The sequence below is a fragment of the Pipistrellus hanaki genome (assembly GCF_964339955.1).
Source record: "Pipistrellus hanaki genome assembly, chromosome: 4".
Classification (NCBI taxonomy): domain Eukaryota; kingdom Metazoa; phylum Chordata; class Mammalia; order Chiroptera; family Vespertilionidae; genus Pipistrellus; species Pipistrellus hanaki.
The window spans coordinates 91,724,469-91,747,403 of record NC_140506.1 but is presented as its reverse complement, the minus strand read 5'-3'; the positions used below and the strand labels follow the sequence as shown (position 1 = coordinate 91,747,403).

At 56.5% G+C, this 22,935-nt stretch overlaps 2 protein-coding genes across 2 annotated transcripts in view; one reads left to right on the top strand and one right to left on the bottom strand.

Annotated features, from left to right (window-relative positions):
* Positions 1-22,935, bottom strand: part of IFT140 (intraflagellar transport 140) — a 91,134-nt gene that overhangs the window by 19,265 nt on the left and 48,934 nt on the right. The window lies entirely within an intron of this gene.
* Positions 1,110-22,132, top strand: TMEM204 (transmembrane protein 204). Its single transcript, XM_084882000.1, has 3 exons — positions 1,110-2,096; positions 7,062-7,217; positions 20,137-22,132. The coding sequence occupies exons 1-3, from the start codon at positions 1,817-1,819 to the stop codon at positions 20,379-20,381; spliced, it is 681 nt and encodes a 226-aa protein (XP_084738126.1). The 5' UTR covers positions 1,110-1,816; the 3' UTR covers positions 20,382-22,132.

Genomic DNA, 22,935 nt, shown 5'->3' with positions numbered 1-22,935 from the left:
GGCCCATTTGGTACCCACGGCTGGGAACCCTCCGGAGCTCCAGAAGTGGGGAGGTGATAGGTGAGGGCTGAGGAGACCAGAACAGCTGACCCCCGCTGAGGTCGTCACATCATCTCTGGACCTCTCTGAGCCCCAACTTTCTCTCCTGTGAGGGTGCTGGTCGCTACACCTTGGGGCAGTGCGTGAAGACAGCAAACAGTCAAGGCACCACGTGCTGCACCGCCTGGAGCTCAGGGGCTTCACGTTGTCAGCAAAGGCCCACGGACCACGCTGCCGATGTTCCTTTTCCCTCAGACAGCTGCTCTGGGGCCCCGGCTGGCTGGCTGCCCTGCGCTGGGCGGGGTCTCCGAGGTGATGGCACAGAGCCCCCCGCTGTGCTGGTCTGCCGGTTCGGAGGGGCTTGAGCAGAGCAGAAGAAGCCTGTCCAAGCCCCAGCAGCTGACGGCTCAGATCGAGGTCCAGCACAGCACATCACACTGTGACGGGCCTGGTCCCTTACCCGCTGTGCAGACTGACATTCCCGTCAGCGGCTAACAGCCCAGGCCAGACCCCACATTCAGTACCCTCAGGCCTCGCTGGGCGCCCTGGTCTGTAGTTCTCCTAGGGGGTCGGTCAGATCTTGGCAGTAGGTAGTCTGAACTGGACACGAAGACCTGTCTAAGGGGGCCGTCTACCACACATGCCCCTCCTCTGCTGCTCTCCCCTCTGAGCAGTTCCCTCCTCCATCTGCATCTCCCAGGACAAGGGGGTCCTGGCACACCGTGGGCTGGCAGGACCTCTGTGCTGGGCTGGGTGGGCAGCTGGTCACCAGCGTGCTGCCGGCCCTGACCGTCCTGCCGCTGTCCCTGACCTGGCGCAGGAGACCGCCGAGCGCTGTGGGCAGCGCCCGAGTGCCAGGCTGGCCACGTCCCAGACGGACAGGTGGGCCCGTGGGCCTGCTCTGGGCCGGCACCCCAGCCCTCCCTTTCGGAGAGGAAGATGGGGAGGAGCCGGGGAGGAGGGTCATGGAGCAGGACTTCAGAGGCCCCCCTGCCTTTCCTATCAGGAAACACATCCTGTTAGTGTCTGGCTGCTGCGGCAGGCAGCTATTTGTTGCAGTTGGCTACGCCCTCCAGCTCACCAAAAACAGCCTCAAAAACAACCATTTCCTCTCTGCCGAGAGACAGAGGGAAAATGCACGCGTGCGCGCGCGCGCTCCCATAGACACACTCACACACACACACACACACACACACACACACACACACACACACTTCCCACAGCCGCTCGCTGCTCTCCAGGACCAGCCGTTTTGTGTTGGAGGCACCAGGCAGGGGCTCAGGCAGCACAGCCGCTGCTGAACCCGCGCTGCTCCCTGCGGCCCGCTCAGAGCCTGCCTCCCGCACGGCCGTGCTCGGGGCGCAGCCGGTTCTAAGGAGTGAGGCCGGCTGACAGCACGCCACCGCCCGTCTCCTCCCCAGTTACTCTCCGTTCTCCCGCGTGGGGGGCAAGAGGCCGCCCGCCTCCCCCGGCCTCAGCTTCCCAGGAAGACGGCGCACCCAGGACCCGGGGCGCTCGCTGGTGCCCTGCGTCCTGCTCGGGATGGGCCCCGCGGCCGCCTGCAGACCGGGTCTGTCCCTGCTCCAGGTGCAGGAAGGCGGGTGAGGAGGACCGTGAGGTGCGCTCACCTGCACCTGCCGCACGGCCCTTCCCGCCCCTCCGAGAATGAGCGGTGATGTCCTCTAGCCGCCCCTAGCCGCGTCTTGGTTCTCCCGGGCCACAGCAGCTGACCAGGACTGGGACTTCCTCCGCGAGCGGCCGGCACCAGCAGTCAGCGATGACTGCCCGGAGGCTGGTGGCCACGGCCGTGCTGGTGGCCCTGGTCTCTCTCATCCTCAACAATGTGGCGGCCTTCACCCCCAACTGGGTGTATCAGACGCTGGAGGACGGGCGCAAGCGGAGCGTGGGGCTCTGGAGGTCCTGCTGGCTGGTGGACAGGGCCCGGGGAGGGCCGAGCCCCGGGACCAGGCCCGGGCAGGCGGACGCAAGGGACTGCGAGGCCCTGGGCTGGGGCTCTGAGGCCGCAGGCTTCCAGGAGTCCAGAGGCACCGTCAAACGTAAGTGCTCACTTTTCTGTCTCCGTTTAGAGCGGGGAGGGCCCGCCAGCCCTGCGTGGCATGCAGACGACGTGGGTTGAGTGTTTGCTGACGGGTGAGGGGTGCTTTGGTCTGAGGGGCAGCACTGGCTCTTGGGGAACCGGGTGGGCCCCGAGCTCCATGCCCACCCTCCCCTGGCAAGCCACAGGCACACTTCAGTCCTACTCAGCTCGAGCCTGCCTCTGTCCTTCACCACAGAGTTCTCCGCACGGGCATACACTTGCTAAAGAACAAATGCATTAGCCAAACCAAAAAAAAAATACATTTTCCCCCTGGTGGAAATTAAGATTGTTAACAAGAAAAATAAACAAGAAGCTCAAGAACACATGGCTGAGTTCTGACTTCATTCCACAGCCGCCAGGGTGCTGAAGGTGGCAGGCAGCCCCGGGGAGAGCCCGGCCCTCTGCCCCTCCTCAGGTCGCAGGCCCCAGCTGGCCCCCAGCTGGCCCCGAGGGGCACTGGGTCTGTCACTGCTCGGGAAGCTGGGAACCTGGCTTTGAAAGCAGGATCAAGGTTCACCTACACAGTCATGGAGGCTGATGGGCAAAGTCTCCCAATGACCTAGCGGCTCTAACTTGCAGGTGGGGGTCCTCGGTTCTGAGGGCCGCGCATGTCTTTAAGGAAATGGGACACACACGAGACTGCAGCTGGGCCTTGGCTAGATGCTGTCAAGGGGGTCCCAAGTCCCCAAGCAATGCCAACAGGTGACGTGCCGGTGTGCGGCTGTCCCCAGCCGCAGTGGGCTCGGAACCCTGGCCTGGGAGGGAGACCGGGGTGGAGGATGTTCATAGACAAAAACCGGAGGCTGCAGGAAGCACGCGGCTCAGCCAAGGTTTCTGGGGGCATGTAACCCACCCTGTCTACTCAGACTCCCAACCACAGCCTGAGGGGTTGTCGGGTCGAAGGGTGGCTTCGGACACACAAGTAGGGAGCAAAACGTCTCTCTAACGGATCTGATGCACGAATGACCTCAGACTTCCCTCGGAGCTCTCAGAGCCCAGGGGCGTGTGGGGCACCGGACAGATGCAGGTGGACTGGGTGTCTGTAACTGGCTGGTCCAGATCGATCCTTCTGGTAGGGAACTGTCCTGAGGAGCAATGAGAGCCAGAGGCTCAGCATGGGAGGGGGAGCCCTGGGCCTCAAGGACTCTGCCCCAGCCCCCACGCTGACCAGGTGCCCCCCCCCCGTATGTCCATTCCCTCTGTCCCCAGGCTAAGGACTGGTCACCTCAGGCCAGGAGGACACACAGGAGTCCTCCTGACCACCACACAGCCAGCCACGCTGCGCTTCCCTCCTGCCCCGCTGTGTGTCTTGAGCATCCCCACTCACCCGCCCTGGTTGGCTGTCCTTCCCAGACCACCTGCTAAGCTCCCTCACCAACTTTCCCCCCCTGTTAATCCTCACCTGAGGGTATTTTTCCATTGATTTTTAGAGAGAGTGAAAGGGAAGGAGGGGGTAGAGAGAGGGGGAGAGAGAAAAACATCGATGTGAGAGACACACATCAACTGGCTGTCTCAGGCATGCATCCCAGGTACGTGCCCTTGACTGGGAATTGAACCTGTGACCTTCAGTATGCAGGCTGACACTTTAACCACCAAACCACACTGCCAGGACCTGACCAACTTTAAAAATATCCTCCCGCCATTGCTATGGTGCTTGTGGCAGCTACCCTTAATGGATCTCTGAGCATCCAATATTTATCCAGAACAAGGGAAATGTCTACAGAAGCTTCTCTTGAGCAACAATGAACTGAGCAAAGTGAGCCAACTTCACACCAGGTCCCTGTGATGTGAACAGGGAGCAGCGAGCCGGGACCCTGGCCCTGGGGGCCCGGAGCTGGGGTTCCTCGACTGCCTTAAATCGGGCGGGTGCCCAGTCTCATTAACTCTTGGGAAAAGCCCAGCCCACGCTGTGCCCACTCCCTGGCGGGGCACAGAGATGAGGCAGCAGCAGGGGGTCCTTGTGCACTGCCTGTTGCCTCTACACAAACACCTCCCACCAGCCAGCTGTCGCTCGGACAAATCATCTATTCCGTGACAGAGCGGTGGGGTCTGGGTTGCAGAGCTGACGTCTGGTGCACAGTTCGATCCTCAGTGCCCATCTAGGGACGCACATGTCCCTGGTCACACATCACTGGCCCTGCTTTGCCCAGAGAGCCGGGCTGCCCCAGGGATTCCAGACCTTGCAGCAGGCAGCCAGGGCAGCTGCTGGGGACAGCAGGAGGCTCTGGCCAGCTCTGAGCCAGAGGTCCTGGCGACACCCTCTGGCAAACATCTCGAGGAGCCATAACTCAACTTTGGTCAGGGATTGTGTGCTGCGGGGTATGCTGAGCAGAGCGGGCAGCGGCACCGGGGCCAGCCCAGCTCCTCCGCTGCCCCCAGGTACCCTGGGCCGGCCTTGAGGATGCTTCTGGCCAGGATGCAGCGATCAGGTGGCTTTTTCCTTGCTGTGAGGTTTGGGGGTGGGGGGTGTGAACATGGGAGACTTGAGGGCCCCCTTTGGCTCCCAAAGAGATCTCACAACCTAACTCCGGTGTCAGTCTTACTCTGGTCCTGTTCTCTTCATCATTTTTCATCTTTCTATATTCCATGCATCCTGCCAGGCACCTGACGCTCTTTCTCTGAAGCGAGATGCATCATGAATAAACGAAATTAAGTCCTGGACACATGCCCGGCCCATAGGTGATGGGTGGGGGCCTGAGTCTCCCTGGAATGGAGGTGGACGGGGTGTGGGCCACATGCTGCCGGCCGATGACATCCGTGCACATTCACATTGGGCTCCTTCACATTCAGGCCCTGGCTCTGGCTGGTGTGGCTCCTTTGGCTGAGCATCGTCCCGTCCACCAGGAGGTTGCTGGTTCGATTCCCAGTTCGGGCACATGCCTGGGTTTCAGGCTTGATCCCTGTGGTGGTGGTGGTGGTGGTGGTGGTGGTGGGAAGTGCAGGAGGCAGCTGAGCAATGTTTCGTTCTCACATCAGTGTTTCTCTCTGTCTCTCTCCCTTCCATTCTCTCTAAAATATATAAAAACATATTGAAAAAATTTCAGGTACTGCTGCCCAGGCTATGCACACGGGCAGTGCTGGGACCTGGAAAACGCCTGGGCGTGGTGGATGCTGGCCTCAGAGAGGCATCTCCTCAGGCGCAGGGCCAGTCTCTGAGCGCCAGGTCCCATCCTTACATTCTCTGGGCGGCTGCAGTATGGGTCTGCGAGGACTTGGGCAGGGCCTAGGCGGCGACTTGTGAGCTTGGAGACCCACAATGGAGCCACTGCCGGGTGTGCAGCACAGTGCTGTGCTCACAGAGCTGCTAGGAAGGACGAAGCTGGATGCCCAGCGGGCAGGGCAGCAGGTGGGACCCGGGAGGGATTGGCCAGGGTCCCCGGCGCTGTGCCCTGGCTCCCGGGAGCCGCAGTCACGTGGTCTCTGCACCAACACGTGCTCCCCTGGTGCTCGTGTCCACCCCAGGCCACTCCCCTCCTCAGCCGGCAGTTCATTCACATCTTTCCTCACCTGCAAGGCTGAGCTTGGGAAACCGGACGGGCTTCTCTGGGTCTGGCTGTTAACCTCCGTCGTGTGTAACAGCCTCATCTATGAGGTCACTTCCACCCCCTAAGTTCTACATCTTTTAGAGAAGCAGAGCCCGTGTACAGTCATAGAAACGGTTGCCTCTCTCCACCCCGCGCCTGCTCTTCCTCCCAGCCCGGACCCACCGCCATGCCAGGCCTGGCCCTGCTGGCACCCAGAGCCCCCCAACTTCGCCATGCCCTGCCTCTGGCCCTGGGAAGGGTCAGAGAGGAGTGTCAGGGCTTACAGCGATGGCTGTTGTTTCTATGGTTACTCTAAAGCAGTGGTCGGCAAACTCATTAGTCAACAGAGCCCAATATCAACTGCACAACGATTGAAATTTGAGAGCCAAATTTTTTAAACTTAAACTTCTTCTAATGCCACTTCTTCAAAATAGACTCATCCAGGCCGTGGTATTTTGTGGAAGAGCCACACTCAAGGGGCCAAAGAGCCGCATGTGGCTCGCAAGCTGCAGTTTGCCGACCAGGGGTCTAAAGGATACAGACTGTGAGCTCGGTTACGGGGAAGTACAGCTCGCTTGGGTGGGGGCTGTGCCTGCGAGAAAAGTGACTGAGAGAGCAGGACCCACAGCGCTCAGGAAGGCCAAAGGCTTAATTTGGTGGTGACTGTCATGCATCTAGTGCCATGTTCTCTCTCTCTCTCTCTCTTTCTCTCTCTCTCCCCCCACCCCCCTTTCCTGGCACTTGGCCCTCGGCTCTGGGATCGAAGCTGCTCTTACTTCCCAGGAGCGGGGCCTCTGCTACTGTCCTCTGGCATCCATCCTGGCCCCAGAGCCAGTGTGCCACCCCCAGGCTGGAACGGGCCCTGGGAGGAGGCCTGGGACTGGGGAAGGGGGAAGTCCTTCAGGCTGAGAGTGACAGATGGATGGCAAGAAGGAAGCAGCTGAGACACAATGGGGAGGAGGGGCGCTCCCTCCATGGCGGGAAGTGGCACCGCACCTCCATGCGTTTCGACTCTGGCTGCAAGAGAGAGCCCTCCCGGCCTGGCATGGGGGTGGGTGAGGAGGGAGACCAGGAGGCTGGCAGACCTCACTTGGCTCTGTGATGGCCGCCGTGACTGTCCAGAAGGGCCGCAGGGAAGGGACCCGATGCCCCTGCCTGTCCTCTGCGGTTCCCCCCGCAGCACTGCTCCGTGCTCCCTCTGCCCTGTGCGCCCGTCCCTTGCACCTCACTCCTGGACTGGGGGCGGGTGGGGAGCAGAGTACACGGAGCCTGAGTTGGGGGGCAGAGGGAGATCAGTGAGGCTGCAGTGCAGACAGAGGGATGCGCCCCAGAAGGAGAGAGACCCAGCCTGGGCCCCCGCCTGCACTGACCGCCTGCCTTCTTTCCTCTCGCCCCTCCAGTGCAATTCGACATGATGCGAGCCTGCAACCTGGTTGCCACGGTGGCCCTCGCTGCGGGCCAGCTCACCTTCATCCTGGGGCTGACGGGCCTGCCCCTGATGTCGCCGGACTCCCAGTGCTGGGAGGAGGCCATGGCCGCTGCATTCCAGCTGGCGAGTAAGTACCCCCACGCCCCGAGGGGCAATCCAGCGGCAGCTTCTGTTGGGGCTGGAAGGCCCATTGTGGCCTCCTAATGCCAGGCAACCCGCTGGGCCACCCTCCTGCCCACTCGTCCCCGTGGGCAGGAGCAAACGGGAACACGCACGGGGGGTGGGAGCGCAGGATCCGAGCGGCAGTGGTTTTGTATCTCTAGCGTGGCCCTCGGCCCTTTTCCATTCTGAGACAAGGTGCTGACTGGGATGATGTGCTGTCTCCCAAAGTCCGGCATCTAGCATCTTCTCTGCCCCCGAGGCCTGTGTGGCTGTGGCCCGGGTTCACGCCCTCCAGAGAGGGTGCAGAGCCTGCCCTGGGCAGGGGGCGAGTGCCATCCGAGCCTAGGCCTGGCAGGGGAGGCAGCTGGAGCAGGGCCGGGGGAGTGAGCCTCTGGAACAGCTGGGAAGCCCCCGCAGCCCCTGGGGGTGGCTGTCGGTGACCGGCTGGGCCTGAGCACCCGTGTGGCCTGGGGGGGTGAGTGCCGGTGTAAGTGATGGAATTGCTCCGAGGTCACATGGTGGCCGTGGAGGCAGCGCGAGGGGCTGCTCTGCTGGTGTCTCTCGACCTCCGCTCCTTCTTGCCGGCTCGGGGTTAGCCACCGCGGAAACCTGGATGCTCAGGCTTTCCACTACCCACTGGGGGAGAGTTCGGCCCGTGGTCCCAGGGGGCAGGCTGACGAAGTGGCTGACGTGCTTGGCGGAGAACTGGTCCCGGTGTGGAAGGTGCAGTTCCAATGAGCCCGGCAGAAGAAACGCCGGGAAGTCAGAGTGAATCATTCTAGGAATAATGGGTCCCAGCCCTCATCCTTCCAGCCCGAGGCTGAGGTGTTCTGGGCTGGGAAGCGCCTGGGTGTGACTGGAAGGGCCTCCGCCCGCCCGCGGATGGCAGGCGGTGTGGTCCCGAGCAGGCCACCTCCCCGGGGCTGGACGCAGCAGGGGCCGGGGCGGGCCGACCAGAGGGGAGCACAGGGTTGGTGTGAAGGGGACCGGACTGCATCCTGGCTCCATCACTTATTATCCACGTGAGCCAATCCACACTTCGGTTCACCCAGCTGCAGAGCAGGGAGGAAGTCTGCCCCCCACTGGACTGACTCTGAGAATTCCTGAGGCGGGAGGAGGCTCGCCGAGCACCCTGCCTCCCCCTCCTCTGTGGCTGTGGGGGGAAACCCCGCATTCCAAGTGACTGAGGAAAAGTACCCATTTGCCCTCTGCTGACCCGGGGCTGTGAAACAGAACCGGTTTCTCGAATCAGCCATCAGCCGGTAGCTATCAAGTGGGACTATCTGACATTCCATCCCTTCTAGAAGGAAGTGGAAGATTTTGAGAGACGTGATTGGAAAAGCTAGATTAAAAACAGACATTTTGGTGGCGTGGAGGAAATGAAAGTAACATTTCCTGATCTGAAAATAACTCTTAGCAGGATAATCAAATCACTCAATTGCAGTGTTTCTCAAGAATTTCTTTGAGACATGTATTTAGAGATATTCGGAGAAATACTGCGGGTTTGGTGTGAAACTGACATCTTACTTCCTGCAAACTCTTATTTTAGAACAAGGCAGTGTTATTTACAAATAACATTTTTTTAAAAATTCGAAGGGCGGGGGAAGCCCCGTGAACTAAAACCGAGTTGTCCTGCGGCGGCCCTGGTGGGGGCGGGGAGCACGCGCTCCTCTCCGGAGTGTTTCCAGGCCAGCACGGCCGCTGGAAAGGTCGGACCGGGCTCTACTGACAAAGCCAGGCGGAGGCTGACGGAAAAAGCCAGGAGCGGCGAGCGGCAGCCCGCAGTGTCCCTCTCGCCTCCCCAGGCGGCCAGCCTCTCCCCTTGGTGTCTGCGCGGTACTCCCAGCAGGTCTGTTTTGCCCAAAAAGGAAATGCATTTGGCCCTGTTTAGACGTGTTTCATTGACAAACAGTACAGAATGCAGCAATGGGCCTTTCTTCTATCATGCTGCTAATTTTAGAGTTAGGTTTTTTCCTGTGCTCCGGTCTGTTTTAAACAGCCAGGGAGAGACTGAAGGGCGCCAGGATATCCTGTCCCAGGAGGGGGAAATGCCTGCTAGTACCTGTTACGCAAGCCAACCTTGAGTCCCCAGTGCCCGGGCCAGAGGGTGGGCAGGGGAGGGCCGAGGAAGGGAAAGCACATGGCGAAACGGGGGGCCGGGCACAGCTGGGGCCGGGCAGAGGCGGCACATGCTGCCAGCCGGGCGCCCTGGCCCTGCCTCCCGAGATGGGTATCTGCCCACTTGCTCATTCATTCCCAGTAGCTTCTGGGCACAACCGACACTCACACGGTGCCTGGCCTGGCTCTGTGCGAGGACAGTCTCAGCCCCTCAGAGCTGCGGCTCCAAAGGGCCAGGTCGCATTGGGGACCCGACAAAATGGCCATTTTCATGGATCAAAACCTATGAAATATCAGCCATTTCACCACAGCAGTTTGCTCTATCACGTTCAGGCCACCGCATACAAGTGTCTACTTTCTTTGCAGCATTTTCCAAGAGTAATTTTAATTTACCTTAAAGGTGAAAAAAATTTCCTTTCTGCCCCTTATTCCATCCTCACCCCATAAGCTGAATGTGCTGTGAAAAGCTGCATTTTCCCTGGGGAAAGCACTCTGCATGTTAGACACGAGCCTCGGCCCCACGGGCTGTCTAAGAGCCGCTGGAAGCCGGGGGCAGGAGAGGGTGCGTCAGCACGGAGGGGCTTTGCACTGTCCCGGCCACTCCCTGCCCCCAGCTCTTCCTGTTATAACCAGTGCATGGCAGACGCCAACGGTCAGGCTTCCCTCTCTTTCTCCTGCCACTCAGCCTGCTGGTGACCCCACTTCAGAGCGAGAGCCCTCTCTGGAGGCCACGAGCAGCGAGGCTGCGACCACGTGCCCCTCGTGTTCTGACGCCAGAGGCTCCTGCAGGGGGAGGGCCGTGGGCCATCCCAGCCCCCGAGCCAGCAGCTGCCATGCTTGGGCCTGGCCTTGAGGGCCTCACACAGGCACGAGCTCCGATCGGACTCACTGTAACACCTTCCTTTCTCCGTGACCCTCCTGGCTCCTCCTCTTGCTGCTGCTCCTCTGTTTCTTCGTGTCTGTGGCCTCACTGATGTATGCAGAAAGGCAGTCAGAGCAGGGAAAGCAGCGCCGAATTTGGGGGGGAGGTCAGAGGGCGCCACCACGAGAGGTGGACGGCCTTTCCCGGACCCCGACAAGCGCAGATGCGGACCACTGTGCCGGCTCCTGGAGGAGGAAGTGAAACCGGGGCGCAGGCTGCAGCTGAGCTGTGGGCTCGGGCTCGGAGAACAGTGGCTTTCCCAGGCGTGTGGGGAGAGTGGGCACGAGCAGGCGCCTGGCTCTGGGGGCGGCGCTGACCGCAGGCCTGCAGACCCTCTTCAGTTGTGGTTGCTGCTGTCGTCACTCTGACTTTCCACTGTGGCCCTGGACACCGCCATTCTGAGACGCTCAGTCCCCAGACAGCCTCCGCCTGAGCTCGCCTCAAGAGCCGGAGCCCCCCAGTGCGCCCCCAGCCCATGCCACGGCAGACTGTCCGGGGCAGAATGCTGCGGGGGGGAGGGGGGAAGCTTGGAAGTTTTCTAAGTGTGACCTCCTGCAGGGGCCCTCACTGTGGGCTAGCAGGGCTGACTACCGCGTATGGCCCTCGGCTGGCACTTTTAGGTGGGACAAACGATCTGGCTGCTACCCAGGGCTCTGTACTTGGGTCAGGTTGCGTCTATGAAGGGTGACTCCTTGGCGCCCGCTGAGCCTCGGGGGCAGTGCCCTGTGTACCGGAGTCCCAGCCTGAGAGCCTGTGGCCGCACGTGCTCCATCAGGCTGGAAGCATAGCGTGTCCCTCACGGCTCACCACCCTTCGTCAGTGCCTGCTGGTGCTCTCCCTAGGGTGGAGGACTGCACCCCACTACTGACAGCCCTGGGCTAGTAGGCTGTCCCCCTCGTCTTGGGAGCCAATGTCTTGCCTGATGACAAGATGGGGCCATGCAATGGGGGTCCCCACGACCAGGCTTCTCATGTACTCCCTCCCTCAGCCCTCCTCTCTCACCCCCACTGCTCATCAAAGCCTGAACATATGCCACCTCCGATCCATTTTGGAAGATGCCAGTATATACGTGAAAAAATTCCCTAGTGCTGCCGCATCAAGGACCCTAGCAATGGTGTCCCGGGCTGCACCCCTCCATGCCTGTGACACCCAATGTCCCAAAGCGGGCTTTCCCCAAGCCATGTGCCCTTACACAGGGCCACAGGGCTGCCAGCCACACATTCCCCGCCCTGTTTCTTCTGAAGCACGTGGCTGACCTCTCAGGCATCCGTGGACTTCTTATCCTAATATTCGGTATTATTCCTAGTTTATGATTTATCCACTCTCATCATACTAACCCTCACCCTCCATCTCTGCGGAAGTTTCAGTCTGGCCTCCTTGTCAATCATGTGAGCGGCCCTGGACCTTCCTCTAACTTACAGTTTTCCTCAAAGTACAATAACCACAACAAAACGATGCAGGTCAAGTACAAACGGTGTCCCGTGCTGCACCCACCCATCTTTGCGGAGGCCAACGGCTCAGGTCTCATTCTGAACTGCCTTCGTAGCGGCCCTGGGCTCTCCTTGGGACATCCCCCCAAATTCCTCAGCTCCTCTATGGGGCTGCCCAGCAGGCCAAGCCCTAGTGCTTCTCTCTCAAAGACGGGACCAGCACTTGTCTATCTCTGGCCACTTGCACCCAATTTCCTAAGACTGGCACTGGAGAGAGTTTGGTGTCACCTGCAAACTGAGCTCTCCCCTGCACATGCGCGCTGCCGCCGGGATGTCAGTCCTCCCATGACCACCGCCGGCGCCAGGCTCGGGGCTGCGCTCCTTCTCTGGCCTCGGCCAGTCCCCTCCTCGAGAGCGTAAGCAGAATGACTAAGAGAGGGGTTTACTGAGGAACCCGGTCAAAAGCCGCTTTAAAAGCCTCACGTGGACTCGTCTGCTGGCTTCCTCTTTCCATTTCTGGAAATCATTAGGGTTTTTCTCCCGATGGCAAAACCTATAAACACACAAGGAGCCACTGACCCCCGCCCCTGAGAATGCTGATTTTCTCAGTCCTCTGAGGCCAGTCGAGGTGATAAGTGGTAATTGTCTTGGCATCTCAGGAGTGAGGGGTATTCTGCTGATTTCTTAGGCTCAGGGACTTCTCAGAGGACTAGGCGAGGTTTTGTGTTTTACAATACACAGGTGTGTTGCTTGGTCTGGATAATTTTCTGTCTTCTGCATCTGTGTCCCATGCCCCAGCCTATATCCCCACTGCACCTCTCATTTCTTCCTTCTCCCTTTTCTCACCGCTGCTCCGAGCCCGGCTCCTACCGGATGTGTCTGATTGTATCAATCGTACCATCTTCAGTCTGTCCTTTCTCCAGAACCCGTCCCCTAGGGAGGAACACTGGACAGCCACTGTTTTCCTGCTCACAGTGTAGGAAGATCCCAGCCACAGCTGTGCCTTGAGTGGATCCATTAACTGGCTAGTTTGTTCTGCAAATATTCTCTCTGGAAGCCTCAGCCAGAGCTGCTCATTCAGCGGCCGTGCATGCGGAGGCAGGTGTGCGGGGCGGAGCTCCGGGGTCAGCCCCACGGCTTCCACTGTGCCACCTGCGTGTGCTGACAGTCACCCCAAAGGAAGGCCCCGTGACAGACACGGCCGCCCTAGGAAGCGCGCAGGAAGGAAGAGAAAGGAAAGGGCGCTCTGCAGGCTGAGCTGTGAATCACTCTGCCCGCTGGGAGGCCGGCTCACAGGAAGGGGCTGCTGCCTCTGCAAACAGAAACCCATGCGGATGGAACCGGCTCCAGGAGCAGAATTTGGTGTGTTTGCTAAAACTCTCCCCTCTGGTCTGTTTCTGGACAAACAGTAACCTCACCGCCAAGTCTTTCCAGGGACAACTCTGAAGAGAGGGGGATCTATTCAGGCTGCAACAGAAATGGAAAATCTGAGGTTGACTAGCAAGCCCCATACCTAGCTCAACACCATGCCCCCCTCAGCCAGAGCGCTCTATGGAAGCAAAAGGCTAGTGTGATTTCAGAACCGTCTGTACAGGCGGTTCCCGGTGTCTGGGCTGAGGCTGGCGGCGCACAGGGAGCCCACAGGCTCTGCCTTTCCGTGCCTCTGTGATTTTTACTGCTGACACGTGGCACCCACAGAAGACCCCACGCTGCCTGTGTCGCTCAGTGCCCACAGCCCCGTGGCTCGGGCAGGGTGGGCGATTGTTAACCCTGGGCCCAGCGGACACTGTCTAGCAGCTGTCCCTGGCGAGTGTCCCGGCACCGGCCCTGCCACGCAGCTGCCGTGGGGCCCAGGCGCTCCCCGCAGCATGCCCCCCCCCCCGTGCCCACTGTTCCAGAAGGTTCTCTGCACCTTCCTGGTGCAGAGGAGGGTTTTTCTAAATGTGTTTTGTTTTTTTTTAATGTGAGGGAAGCAAACCCCTACTCTGACTACATGCTGAACTAAAACAATGCAAAAGCCAACACTGATCTTTACACAGAGTAAGTCATGTAAATGTAATAACGCTTCCTTTCTACTTCACCTCTGAGGGACACCCGCTGGGAGGTGAGACGCCCACTCCTGTGCTGGAAGCAGCCTGTGCTGCTCACGGCTGACTTTCCAGACAATTGATGAGATAGGAGGGGGCACCGCTCGTCCATTTCACTCTGCACTGACGCCATTTGTCAGGCTGGGCACTGCCCCTGCCCTGCCATCTTTATCACTTTCCTGACGGTGTTTTCAGGGTGAGGTGGCAAAACCCAGGGTGTCTGTGAACAGGTGAATTTACACTTCTTTTTTCTTTTGTTAATCCCCACCCGAGGATATTCCATTGACTTACTTTGCTTGCCTCCTACACATGCCCCAACCAGGGCTAGGGACTGAACTGGCAGCCCAGGTATGTGCCCTTGACTGGGAATTGAGCCAGTGACCTTGTGGTGCGTGGGCTCTAACCACTGAACCAAGGCAAACAGACACTTCTTGAATAAGTTATCCATACCCTGAACGTTCTTTCATCTTGTAATGGGAAAAACAGACACACTCTGAAACCGCAGTCTGTGTACCTTGTAGGCAACAGAGCTAAACATAGAGAGGAAATAATAAACGGATTCCAATGGTTACAAAATCACAGCCTAGCCCAGCCGGGTGTGGCTCAATGGTTGAGTGTCAACCCAGGAACCAAGAGGTCACTGGTTCGATTCCCGGTCAGGGCACATGCCTGGGTTGTGGGCTCAATCCACAATAGGAGGCAGCCGATCAATGATTCTCTCTCATCATTGATGTTTCTCTCCCTTTCCCTTTCTCTCTGAAATCCAAAAATTTTTTTTTTTTTAAATCACAGCCTACCTTACTTTCAAAACACAATAGTGATCTTAAGAAAAGAAGTGACAGTACAGTTGAGTAGCCCTGAGCTGTGGGCACAGGACAGCATCCGAGTCTTGCCACTGCTGGGACGGTGCCTTGGCCCTGCCCGGGGTTAGAAGTCAGGGGCCGCTCTGCCCCCACAGTCTGTGGAGTGTTCCGTGAGTGAATATCTTCACCACTGGGCGCTCAGAGTGCTTTCTCCACATGCTATGCTGGTCCCCTGTGTCACAGGCCGCTCCCCGGGAGGGCTTGCCCAGCCGCCATCCCTGCTCACTGGCAGAGCTGCGCCCTCACTCCCACCGCGTGTTCGGTCTCTTTCACAGGGCAGGCCACGCTATAGTGACTAATTTCATCTTTATCGCCCCCAGAAGAATGCCAGGTTCCCAAGGACAAGTCTCTGAGCCTTAGCACCCCCTGCCTGCCCCACGCACACAGGAGTGGAATCTCAGTAGGTCTGCCGACCACACCGTGCGGTAACCACTGCCAGGTGCCAGCCCGGCAGCCGGGCTCCACGCTCAGCGACATCTACTCAACTGTGGGGACCGGGGTCCTGTCCCTCTGACAGGCTGTAGTCACCAAGAGGCTCAGAAGAGCCTCCAGTCAAGATGGCAAAGTTAGTTACAATTGCAACTGTTTCTTAATAATAAATTAATGTAGTAAAACAAACGAGAAAAAGAAGCTTAGAGGAAGCTGCTATTCATCACGTCTTCCTCCCCAGTGACCACACTTCTAGTACATTCTACTCTGCATTAGGGGATCTCCTTGGATTTGTCTCAGAATGGGTGACTCTCTGAGAGGCTGAGATCAATAGTGGGCCGCACTCCAGCTGCAGGGACAACAGCTGGAGGAGGCACCGTGCTGTGAGCTTACGCGGAGTGCTGAGGGGCCCGGGACCTGGTGACAGAAGGCAGCCCTCTCGTCAGGGCTCTTGAAACACAGGGATGGCAGCACCAGGAAAGGCCTGGAGGTAGAACTTGGCATCACAGAGGCAGGGGAGGCACCAGTGTGGCTGCAGAGAGAGTGACAGAGACGGGGCGGCCTCAAGAGAAGGGGAGGAGGTTTGAGGCGGGGCCGGGCCAGGCTGAGGTATGTCCTAGGGCAGCGGCTGCCACAGGGCATTTGTGCGTGGGGGGCACGTGATGCGTGTCTTCCAGAGCTGACGGTGCGCTTGGAGGAGAAGCGTGCATTAGTATTAGCATCTGCTTCAGAACCGGCTGTGGAAAGGTGAAAGCAGAGGCGGACTGCCAGTGTCATGACGGACTGTAGGAAGTGCTTGTTAATGAAAGAATCTAAAATTAGGTGCACTTCTAAGATATTCTAAATGGTTTATTGTGAACTGTGTACGCAAAGAACTCAGTGAAACATGTGTGCCTGGTAAAGACATGAGGAGGCGAATGCTGAGAAGCCATGGGTATCCGCCTCTCTCCCGGGAGGTAACTGCTGCCTGTACTGTGTCAGCCACTCCCTGTGTTTTTTAAATTCTCACCCAAGGGTATTTTTATTGTTTTTAATAGAAAGAGAGAGAGAGAGAGAGAGAGAGAGAGAGAGAGAAACATCCATCAGTGGCCTCCCATACATGCCCCAACCAGGGTTCAAACCTGCAACCTAGGCATGTGCCCTGACTGGGAACTGAATCTGTAACCTTTTGGCGTACGAGATGATGCTCCAACTGACTGAGCCACCCGGCCAGGGCTCCCTGGTTTTTTATACTTTCATTCCCTCTTCAGGTTTTCTTAAAAGGCAGCCTGGTGGCTGAGCCTGTGAGAACCACACACAAAGCGCACGTGTGAGAGCTGTGTCTCCGGGACGTCCTCTCGGCACCACGTTCTGCGCCCCCAGCGCAGCGGGCTCCCTTTCCCGTCCGGCTGCCCGGGTCGCTGTGTCCGTGGACACGAGTTTCAGACCCTGCACATTTGGGGCACAGTTGTTTCCTGGGTGAGCAGCAGTTTCACTCTGGCCTAACCCCAGGACGGGAACTGCAGATCCTAAGGCAACCCCATGCTGCCCTGCGCTCCCGCTCAGTGAGGGTGGGACCCCGCTGCTCGAACCTGGGCCGCACTGTGTTCCCCCCCTTTCTGATCCTGCCCATCTGGGAGTGAGCACCTTTCACTCCTTTCTGGAGCAGGGTCACCTCTTTCAATCCAGCTCTCATACTTCACGCGTCTCCACTGAAAGATCTGGAACAGGGGTCTTCAAACTACGGCCCGCGGGCCACATGCGGCCCGCAGAGGAGTCTGATCCGGCCCGCCAGGTTTTTTGGGCAGTGAGCGCAGCCGAAATGTTACAGTAGGAATTAGTAGTTCATATAGTCCGGCCCTCCAGCTCTCTGAGGGACTGTGATCTGGCCCCCACTTTAAAAAGTTTGAGGACCCCTGATCTGGAAGGTAATTCTAGGTCCTCTCTCTGTGTTCCTCAGTGATGTGAACCAGCCTCAAGACAGGTTACTGAGCTGGGAGAGCGGGCTGCCCTGGAGGCCAGAGAGGCCCAATTCTCTCTCACTGTTCTGTTAGGACCAATGATGCTGTACAACTGCAGCCGAAGCCACGTGACAGGTTTTTAAAATATTCTTATAACACACCCAACACAAAAAGAAGCTTAGTTTAAGTAGAGAGAAACAGCCAACCAGCATGGCTCAGTGGTTGGGCATTGACCTATGAACTAGGAGGTCATGGTTCGATTCCTGGTCAGGGCACATGCCTGGGTTGCAGGCTTGAACTCCAATAGGGGGTTTGCAGGAGGCAGCTGATCAATGATTCTATGTCATCATTGATATTTCTATCTCTCTCTCCCTCTCCCTTCCTCTCTAAAATAATATATATATATATATATATATATATATATATATATATATATATATATTTAAAAATAATCCTAGGTAGTTTTGCTCAGCCGGCAGACTGAAGGGTCCCGGGTTTGATTCTGATCAAGGGCACATGCCTGGGTTGCAGGCTCGATCCCTCCTGGGGGGCGTGCAGGGGGCAGCCTATCAATTAATTTCTCTCATCATTGATATTTCTATCTCTCACTCTCTCCCCCTACCTCTCTGAAATCAATAAAAAAATTAAAAAGAATTCTTTTAAGATAAATAAATAAATAACCAGAAACGGGCTTCAATCACAGCAGAGGGTAAGTGTCAGTGTCCCCCCTCAGGGTGTGTGACTGACGCAAACCACACTGCCCTCTGGGTAAATTCCTTCTGGTGGAGTTATTACCTTCTGGTAAATTCCTTCAGTGCTGCCCTCCCCGAGGGCTCCCCAGAGCCTTGCTGGGGGCCCCCTCCAGTCAAGGACTTGCTCCTCTCCTCTCAGACGTAAGCAGGGTCCTAACTCCCTCTCCCAAAGCTCCCATCATGCCCATCCTTCTGAGTCTTGTTGAAACCAGGCATAACAAGCTCCCTTGGGTGATAAAAAATGCCCAAAGACAGTAAAAATGAGGAGGACACATAAAGCATTTTCATTCTCATAACGCGAAAACAGGCTGCAGTTCCTGTCCGCACTAACGCTAAACTCGGTGCCATTAAATCGTGGGCAGAGGATGCACCCTTCCCTGGGAGAGAGAAATGACAGGGGTTTTTTTTGTCAGTGTGCATGACAAACAGAATTATTTTTAACAGAAAGGAAGTATCCAGAAGCTTTCCATGTATAAAAAGCTCCACAGAGTACTATAGAGAATTACAATAGCGATTAGTCACTGTCACCATTGTTTAGGGCACAAATGAGGTAGGTGAATGTTTAATTCATACGTTCTAGAAGGTACGTGATGATGAGACCATATGCTTGTTTTTAGAAAATTCAAGCCTGTCCCCCGCACCACACCCCAGCACTAACGTGTACCCTAGTTGGTAGGACCATTAGCTGGCATCGGGGCCGCTCTCTGCTCCGGCCACACTGGGTGTGCATGACGCGGTTTCCTGAGGAAAGCAGGGGAGGCCGTGGGGCAGGACGAGCAGGAACACACGTATGGATGTCACAGTGCAGGGCAGGCAGGGACCATAGCAACAGCAGCCTGGCCAGAGCATAGGGCAGGGAATGTGGACGGGCCTGGGCGGGGCCAGAGTCCCATCTGGACATGCTGGGTTACAGAGAACCTATGTCTTTGTCAGGCATTTTGGTTCCTCGGCCAGCCCATCAGAGGGTGGGGTGCTGGGGGAGAAGATGGGGCTCCCCCGGCCTCCCAGGGCTCTGCTTCTGCTTCTGTCCTCACTCTTGCTAGCCATGGCTCCGCTCAACCCTCCGGCCCCCTTCTATAATAGTTTTCTCTGCCTCATTTAGCTCCTCCCAGCTGAGAAGTGTGACCATCTCAGGGACAGGAAGGGACAGGACCAGCTTCCTGACAGCAGAGCAGTGGCCTCTCCCCCATCCCAGTGGTCGGGGTTTCTAGCCTGGATTCAGAGCTGAACTCCGCTACAGCAGTGTTCTGGGTGAAAATCCTGGCTTTCCTATTGCAAGAATTAATAAAATCAAGTCTCTGGAGCGCCTTAAAGATAAAATTATTAAAGCAACGATGCTTTATTACCGTAGCTATGAACTAAATGTGAACAAGTTTGGCCTGGCTGGTGTGGCTCAGTGATTAAGTGTCGACCGATGAACCAGGAGATTTCGGTTAGATTCCTGGTTAGGGCACATGCCAGGGTTGCGGGCTTGGTCTCCAGTGGGGGGGGTAGGAGGCAGCCGGTCAATGATTCTCTCTCATCAATGATGTTTCTCTCTCTCTCTCTCCCTTCCTCTCTGAAATAAATAAAAAAAAAATATATTTTTAAAAAATACTACATGAAACAAACAAACTAAAAAATAAATATGAACCAGACTGTGGGAACTGCCATCAGTGGAAGACTGGCCATGGTCCCAGCACAGCCCCCTCCCCTTCTAAACAAATGCAACCGGCGTGGGGGGGTGGGCAGGGGGATAATGGGCGAGAGGGAAATTCTAGAACCAGCTGCATCTATTTAGAAGTAAGAGGAGAAGCCAAACACGCCAGCAGGAGACTCGGACACATCTCCGATCTCAGCTCTTGCCCTCTGCCTAAGCATGCAGGCTCTAGGCCACCTGGAGTTCTGAAGGAAAGTCTCTATTTCCTTTAGAAGCAAATGCTAAGAACAAGAAAAGGCCTAGGAACAGGAATTCAGACCACCTTAAACACCAATCCGAGTTGTTACTAAGTGGGATTTAGAAAAACTGTTTGCTTTCACTTCGAACCGGGTTTGTTTGGAGTGAGGGACAGTGCGTGTCAGTGCCCCCTTCACGGGGCGGTGGGCTCCGGAAGCAGCCTGAGCCCTGGAGGGTCCAGGAAGCACACATGGCCAGACTGCTTTCTCTAAGCCCCGAGCAAGGATCCGGCGCAGGGCTTAGCGGGCGCACACTGCACCGCCAACCCCCAGCTACAGACGCAAAGGCCATAACAACCCACATGGGCCCGTGCAGGGCACCTCCGCCCCAGAGGCTCCTCTCCCGCCCCGGGCGCGCAGAGGGCAGGGCAGAGAAAGGCTTTCCCAACACCTCTCTCTCTCTTACAGGTTTCATCCTGGTCATTGGGCTCGTGACGTTCTACAGGATCGGCCCGTACACCAGCCTGTCCTGGTCCTGCTACCTGAACATCGGCGCCTGCCTCCTGGCCACCCTGGCCGCCGCCATGCTCATCTGGAACATTCTTCACAGGAGAGAGGACTGCATGGCGCCCCGCGTGATCGTCATCAGCCGCTCCCTGACGGCCCGGTTTCGCCGCGGGCTGGACAACGACTACGTGGAGTCGCCGTGCTGACGGGTGCCAGGGAGGGGCCCTGCCCCGCACTGGACCAGTGTCCACTGTAATGGAACAGTCTGGAAACCAAGGGGCCGCCTGCGTGGAGGCGGCGATTCCTATGGTTTCTCCTATATGCATATGTACGATACACAGGTATGTTTACTATGTTTATATAAATATATGATCATATATCGTCTGTGCCAGCCTCCCCCCGACCCACTCACAGCCTGGCTTCACGCGCACGCACGTCGCAAGGCGACCGGCCCGAGACGCACGTGAGGGGCGCAGGGCCCTGGTCCGGGGTTAATTTATTCTGTGCCCGCTCGGACGGGCATGGGCAGCCACCCTTTCTTCAGAACACCCCGGGAGATATTCCAGAAGTGGCTGTATTTTCCTCGAGGGGCTCAGAATCTATAATCAGATGGTTACGGCTTTAGGACGAGAAGGAGTTAGTAGTGTCTGTCTGTGCCTGATTATTTTTCTAAGTTAAAATAAAACGGAAACCTCTTACCACTGTCTAAAATGTGTGTTGTATCTCCTTACACCGCCACGTGGTAAAAGGAATTTGGTCTATTTTATGTGTTTTTTGTGGGTTAGCCGTAAGAGAAGGGTTGAGGCATTTTTAAAGATCTGGTGGGAGTGAAACCTCGGGTTACTCATGTCCTTATTCTCGTTTCTGGTCAACCGAGCCTCAGACGCCCACGCTCCCTCAGCCTCTGCATGCCGTGGCCATGCGCTGGCAGATCCACAATGAGTGGAGCAGGACGGGAAAGTCTATTCCTTGCAGGGGTCCTCAAGCTTTTTAAAGTGGGGGCCAGATCACGGTCCCTCAGAGAGCTGGAGGGCCGGACTATATGAACTACTAATCCCTACTGTAACACCTTGGCTGCGCTCACTGCCCAAAAAACCTGGCGGGCAGGATCAGACTCCCCTGGGGCTGCATGTGGCCCGCGGGCCGTAGTTTGAAGACCCCTGGTTTAAAGAAATTCAGAGAGAGGCCCACTTCCCCCACATAAAACCATTGGCCTCTCCTCAGTCAAACACTTGGCGGGCGACACCTTCACGATGCGACACGAATTCCAAACCACCCGGCTCTTACACCTGTGAGGGCTAAGTCTCCAGCTGAACAGAAAACATTAAAAAACTGGCCCACATCATCAATGACTGCCTGATGACACCTGTAAGGACAGTCCTTTGGTAACTGCACGGCTTGACCTCCTGCCACCTAGAAGCAGAATCACTGTCGCCGCCTCTGGCCCAGGAAGTTGACCCTGGGCACCGTGGGTGCCATGCAAAGCCAGTGTAAGGCCTGGCTGTCGCTAGGCTGAGCCTTCAACCCCAAGAAACTTTTAGCTTTGTTGCTTGTAACGTTCCAGAGAAGTGAGGTGGCCAGTTTGGAATTCAAAGACTATATCGCTCCAGGATAGTCATAACAAATGGTCCTGCTCACCATCTGGGGTATGCGGATGCGAAGAGTCATAAAGCAATTGAGGATGATTTAAAAGCATCCATGGCCTAATCATCTGTAATAAAGCTAGCAGTCAGTGTAGAAACAGCCAGATGCCTGCCCTACACCCAGTAGGCTCATGGGAACATTTAGACCTGAACTCCCTCCCTTTGAGCTTCTTTCCTACAATGGATCTGCTCCAAATCATATGCTAAAAATAATTGTGTGTTGTTTTTTAAAGAATAATGAAATATTTAAGGTGTATAATTTTAATAATATTATGTATATGATTATATAAATGTTCATTAAAGTTTTAAAGTTGGCCATGTGGTTGATTCTAGTCTGTGATTGTGTTTGTATGAAATGAATAGTGAGCAGAGAAAGGCTTGGCTGCGCCATCCAGCTGCTCAAGTTCACTTCCAACAAGAGTGCTCTTGTCCGCAGGGCCAGTATTGGAAAGGCCTCCCAGCTGGAACGAGGCTAGGCCTGTTTTAGAAAGAAGCCAAGGAACCAGGGTCGCACACTAATTTGAAAGGCGCTTCCCTGTTACTGAACCATCACTGCCGATGAGGAAGGCTCGTTCCAGGCAACTTAACTTTCCATCTTTCTCTTGCAACGTTTGTTGCATTCGGTAATAATTTTTCTACCCTTTCAAGACTGAAAGCTGTCAAATGTCCCTGGGAAGAATTGCTGAATTCTCTCAGGAACAGAGTGGAAGCTGCTTTTAGACAGCTATGATTGACTTCTTTCAGAGTAATTTTAATTGCATTTTCACTGTACTGTTTTGAGTGTTTATTATCAAACTAGAGGCCTGTTGCATGAATTTGTGCACAGGTAGGGTCCCTCAGCCTGGCCAGCAATCAGGTAGAGGGACTGCAGGAGGTTGGCCAGCCACAGGAGGTTGGCCGTAGCAGTGCACTGACCACCAGGGGGGCAGCTCCTGCATTGAGCATCTGCCCCCTGGTGGTCAGTGCACATCATAGTAATCGGTTGACCGGTCGTTTGGTCAACCGATCATAAAGGTTGCTTAAAATTTTATATATATAGATCCATTTTTTGTTTAGTAGCAATTGTTCCCAGAAGGACAGGTATTACAAATATTTAGCAACTGCAGAACTTTTTACT

Bases quoted from the DNA above. Each gene is read 5' to 3' on its own strand.
- TMEM204 (XM_084882000.1), top strand. From the start codon at position 1,817: ATGACTGCCCGGAGGCTGGTGGCCACGGCCGTGCTGGTGGCCCTGGTC. The intron at 2,097-7,061 runs GTAAGTGCTCAC...TCGCCCCTCCAG, and splicing joins GTCCAGAGGCACCGTCAAAC to TGCAATTCGACATGATGCGA. The intron at 7,218-20,136 runs GTAAGTACCCCC...TCTCTCTTACAG, and splicing joins CGCTGCATTCCAGCTGGCGA to GTTTCATCCTGGTCATTGGG.